This window comes from Geospiza fortis, unplaced genomic scaffold, assembly GCF_000277835.1.
Source record: "Geospiza fortis unplaced genomic scaffold, GeoFor_1.0 scaffold7, whole genome shotgun sequence".
NCBI lineage: Eukaryota > Metazoa > Chordata > Aves > Passeriformes > Thraupidae > Geospiza > Geospiza fortis.
The window spans coordinates 2,897,246-2,902,068 of NW_005054344.1; the positions used below are offsets into that span (position 1 = coordinate 2,897,246).

The 4,823-nt window shown below is 38.1% G+C and overlaps 1 protein-coding gene across 1 annotated transcript in view; it reads right to left on the bottom strand.

The window, feature by feature from the left end:
- Positions 1–4,823, bottom strand: part of NBN (nibrin) — a 23,030-nt gene that overhangs the window by 17,267 nt on the left and 940 nt on the right. Inside the window, exons 2-5 of the mRNA XM_031058504.1 lie at positions 4,659–4,816; positions 3,256–3,389; positions 1,501–1,646; positions 112–271 (exon numbers count right to left, since the gene is read on the bottom strand). Of these exons, the coding sequence (XP_030914364.1) occupies positions 112–271; positions 1,501–1,646; positions 3,256–3,389; positions 4,659–4,816 (598 nt within the window). The remainder of the gene's footprint in view (positions 1–111; positions 272–1,500; positions 1,647–3,255; positions 3,390–4,658; positions 4,817–4,823) is intronic.

The window sequence follows — 4,823 nt, forward strand, 5'->3', positions numbered from 1 at the left end:
AAAAGAAGAGCTGGCTACAGTTTTGTAGAGAAAAGTCTTGAACAGGTCTAGAATTAAATTAGCAGTTGTGGATGCAAGGCAATGCTATCAACAGGCAAAAGCTTAACATACCTTAACAGTAACTTTTACTGATACCATTACAAGGTGGGTACATTCTATTGTCCATTCATTCACTACAAGGCCTCCAAGCTGCTGGATGGCGTGATTTAAGGCATTTTTCTGAGCTACATCTAAACATGAGGAGCAGACAACCAAAGGTTCATATTCCACTCTGCAAAGAGAGAATTGCTTAAGTTAATTCAGCCAATCATCATGATGAACAGAGCTGACTTAACTATCACATTTTGTATCTCATGGAAATCTGAAGGAAAAAAGACCCATACTCTAATCTAGATCAAAGTAAAATCTTCCTGCTTTAAAATTTCCTGAAGAAACAAAATACTAATTTTTACTCAGAAAAATTAATGTCAATTTGACCTGAAATATTTCTATGGACTTGTGGCCCTCTTACAGACATCACATAGAATTAGTGCCTCAAGAATAGAGCAAGGTCTGGGAATATCCAAAAGAAATTTGAATGTGTGCCTCCAAAAGCAAAAGTATGCTCAAGAGGACAGGTCACCAACAGATCAATACTTGAAAATACAAGTGTCATAAAATGCAATTTTAAGTAAGTTTCTTAACATGTCCATTATCCTTGACCATAAGCCTTTATATCTATTTTAGATCCTTCATAACAAGATATATTATTTCATTTTTAGATTATTTAAATTTCCTTCTACTTTTAGACTTTCTAGTACAATAGCCATGATGTATCTGGTCTCATGGTATGACTCCTGTATCATGTTTCAGGTATGTTTACCTAAAATATTAAAAAAAAATTATTGTAGTAATAGGAGGAGAATGTCAAGTTTTTTCTAACAATAAATATTACTAGTAGCATTGATTAAACTGAATAAAATTTTAAGGCACAAAGCCACCACATTGATTTTAATGGTCATTAGACTTTTTCTATTTATCTGCTACTCCATTTTCAGAAGTGCTTCCTGTAAATAAACAGATAGCACTGGCTACCATGTTAAATTTGGAAAAAAGAATCAAGTTGGTTTCACATCCTCCTGCAATGTCAGTTCTTTTCTCATTACATTCTAACAAGGGCTCCAAGAAACTCTAAACCTTTCTCCTTTCTTCTCATTTGGTGTAGGATTTTGTTCTTTGCCAGAAGAGCCTGAAAATACTCACTGTACATGACATGTTATCTTCTAAAATGCCAATTTTTTAATCTACAATTTTAATCTCCTAGTGTCAAAATAAATTATGTAAAAATATAATGGAAAACTATTTCAGAAGCAGATGTGGAACACGGGCAAAATACTACACACCTCCTTTGCTTTCTAAAAATTAATCATTGCTGTATCACTTGCAAAGTTGCATGATGTGCTAAACTACTCTTCTAAAAAATTAATTTTTTACTTGATATTTTATAATCAAAATACTTACCTAAACTTGCTCTCAAAGACTCCAAAGTTGATTCTGTCACCAGACTGCAAAGACACTGAAGCACCATTGAGTTTTGATCCATTAACAAAAGTGCCATACTTGGATGTATCTCTTACTGTTAATACAGGTACTGTGAGAGACTGACTCTGAAAATAAACATAAATAAGCCATTATAGTTTATCAGAATGAGACAGCTTTATCAGAAACAAGTTACTATCATTGTGAATCAAAGCAATGGATAAATAAGAACCAGCCCACAAAATATCATCTTAAATAAAGACTCTGGACAGTAAGGCTTGCTATATGTAATTATTTATCTTCTGTTTTTTTGCTGTAGAGGAATGAGAGAAAATATACATGTTTTTAGCTTTAAAATTTTGTGCTTCTTACACTTAGTCTTTTTGGAGATAGCACTTCATCTCTCTGGAGACTCTGCATGGCAGTCATTGACTGGCCCAAAGCCAGAGCTAGTGCAATTTAGCAAGGCTCTGAGATTTATTGTATTTTCACCTACCACGTAGTTCTATCCTGGGCATTGGGCTGAATAGCAAGTAAAAGTCTCAGGTCACCATGAGGTGACTTGCTTGTGCTTCTTTCCATGAGGAATGCTAGTATTCCCTGAACTGCAGGACATGGAGACACCAGCATCTCTTGAGAAGAGGTTAGATACTGTCAGATTTCCAAAGTGGCTCACAAGCCAATGAGAACACTGACAGCTTGTTTCTATGAAATTCTGCCATGCAGTTATATGCTACTATACAGAATGGATAAGGTGTGAAGGGACCACTGGAGGTGATCTAATCCAAGCCGCCTGTTGGAGCACGTTTCCTTACAGAACGCTACTTGGGATTGTCTCCAGGCTCCTTTGGAGTATCCAGAATAAAGATTCCATAACCTGGTCTGGGCACTCTGCTCCAGTGCTGAGTCACTCTCACAGTAAAGTTCTTGTGTTTTGAGGTGGAACTTTCTGTGTTCCAGTTTCTGTTATTCCTACTGTTTGGCACCACTAAGAGCCTGACTCCATCCTCTTGACACCCTCCCAGCTACTGACAGACACTGATGAGGTCCCTTCTCAGTGGTCTCTTCTCAAGCTGAACAGGCCCAGATCCCTCAGCCTTTCCTCACAACTGAGACGCTCCTGTCCCCTCATTATCTTCATAGCCCTCCACTGGACTCTCTCAGTATTTGCAGTATTAAAGGGACAAATATATTTTATATGTTTTTTATTTTAAACACTACATAAGGTTACATAAATCAAATTTCTGCTGACTGGCTTCAAAACATCCATAACTGTCACAACACTTAATGACAGTATTGCTGATTGCTAATTCTCCTTGGTACATTTTTCTTTTCTGTGCCCTAGGCAAATATAGAATTAACGATGTGAAATGAAACAGAAGCTAAGTCTGCAGTAAAACAACTGAAGCACTTCCCAGAACCTAAAATTTGTCTGTGTAATGAAACTTAATTGCATCATTTTCTCGCTATGATTATTTTAATATAAAGTCCTAGTGAATCTTTGCTCTGGGATAAAAGGAAGCTTGGACTGCTAAAATTATGCCACAAAATTCCTCAACAAAAGCAAACAAACCTAAGGGAAAAAAAAAATTCAAGATAAAAAAAAAACAGTACAGGTGATCAATGGTTTTACTCCAAGCATAAAACTGGTGAGAGCAAAATGAGACATCCATGATCATGGCAGCCTGAATTACTCCCACAGGGCATTGATAGCACAGTAAAATGGTGGCTACTTACAGGGCTTACTTCAGGCCGACTTACGGTCAGAACTGCGTGACTTCGGCTGATAGACTGATCATCCTGAATTAAAATTGTGCAGTTCCTGCGTCCAACAACATATTCTACACCGCTTAAAAGCCGATAGGGCTCTCCTGGAAATAAACAAGAGACAGAAAAATAACAATTTAGAAAGAAACCCCATCAAAATACATGAAGCACATGGGAGAGACACTGAGAAGTCTGTAATACATCTAAATCTCAGCTTTGCCATGCATCATTTATGGTCAGAGCATGGTGCCAACAATGCCAAGGTTGTGGGTTTTATCCCCATGTGTGCCATTCACTTAAGAACTGGACTCAATGATCCTTCCAACTTAGACTATTCTGTGACTCTGAATTCTGTGATTCTGATTAGAATTATCTATTTAGCTTATACACAAAACCTCTTTCTTTCTTTCTCGCTCCCTTGCTCTGTCCGTTATAAAAGGACACATTTTATGATGAATCAGTTTCAAAAGTGGCAGCACAATTTTTTCAAGGACAATATATTTTTACCAATACTTTCTTGAAGATTAAGTGTAACATCTAGAAGAAAAAAAAACCCACAATATAAGATAGGTTTTCTAAAACACCTTTGTAAGGGTACCTAATTTTTGAGGTTATATTATTTATTCACATAACTGATTAAGAGGTTCAGAGTAAAATGTCTTCCTAATGAATGTAAGGAGATCTTCATGGAAATGAAATTGATAGTTAGTAAGTTCAGGCTCTGACCAATGCTTATGCTTTAGCTTATGCTTTGTGCCTGTCACCTGGACCCCATGGTGGCTTCCCAGTGAATGGCTTGACTCTCTCCCAAAGGTGTGCTACCACTGGTCAACAGAAACAAAAACGTTCCTTGATGAATATGAGTATGTAAAGACACATTCCAGTTATCGACCCTGGCAAATAACTTTCCAAATATGAACTGTGCAGAAATGATCATTCTAAAAAAAATGAAGAGTGTTTTGATTCACTCAAGAGCTCTCCCAGCAGTAAGAGGTAAATCAGTTCATTTCAACATGATTAGCTGCTGTATCCACGAGGAAATAAATCAAACACCCAAAATTTCCTCCCAGTGAACCAGGAAATAGAGCAGATGCAGTTGTGTTAAGTCTGCTCCTTACAAACACTTAGGAAGAAATATATATTATATGATACCTATTATTAAAGCTCCTATAGACAAGAAAACAAAGAAAAGTTTAGAGGCGATTTAGTTTCAAAACTCTTCATGCAAGAAACGCCATGAAGTTCCAACACTTGATCCTTGAAACATAGTCTGCTGCTGCCTCAGAGTTCAACTCTCCAGGTATTTCAAAGCAGGACTCTGTAGCCTGCAGCTACCCTAAGACATTCTACACGGGTTCGAAAAGCAGCCCTACTGGGTTTAGCAGGCGCAGTGGTCGGCAGTGCTCCAGGGAAATACGGAGGCTTCACCAAGGATGAACTCCCCGAGCGACCAGGACTCAGATCAGCACCGGCCCGAGGCAGGACGGACACGCCCGCCCGGCTGGAGCCCGCCCTGGGGCAGCCATCAGCCCTGGGGC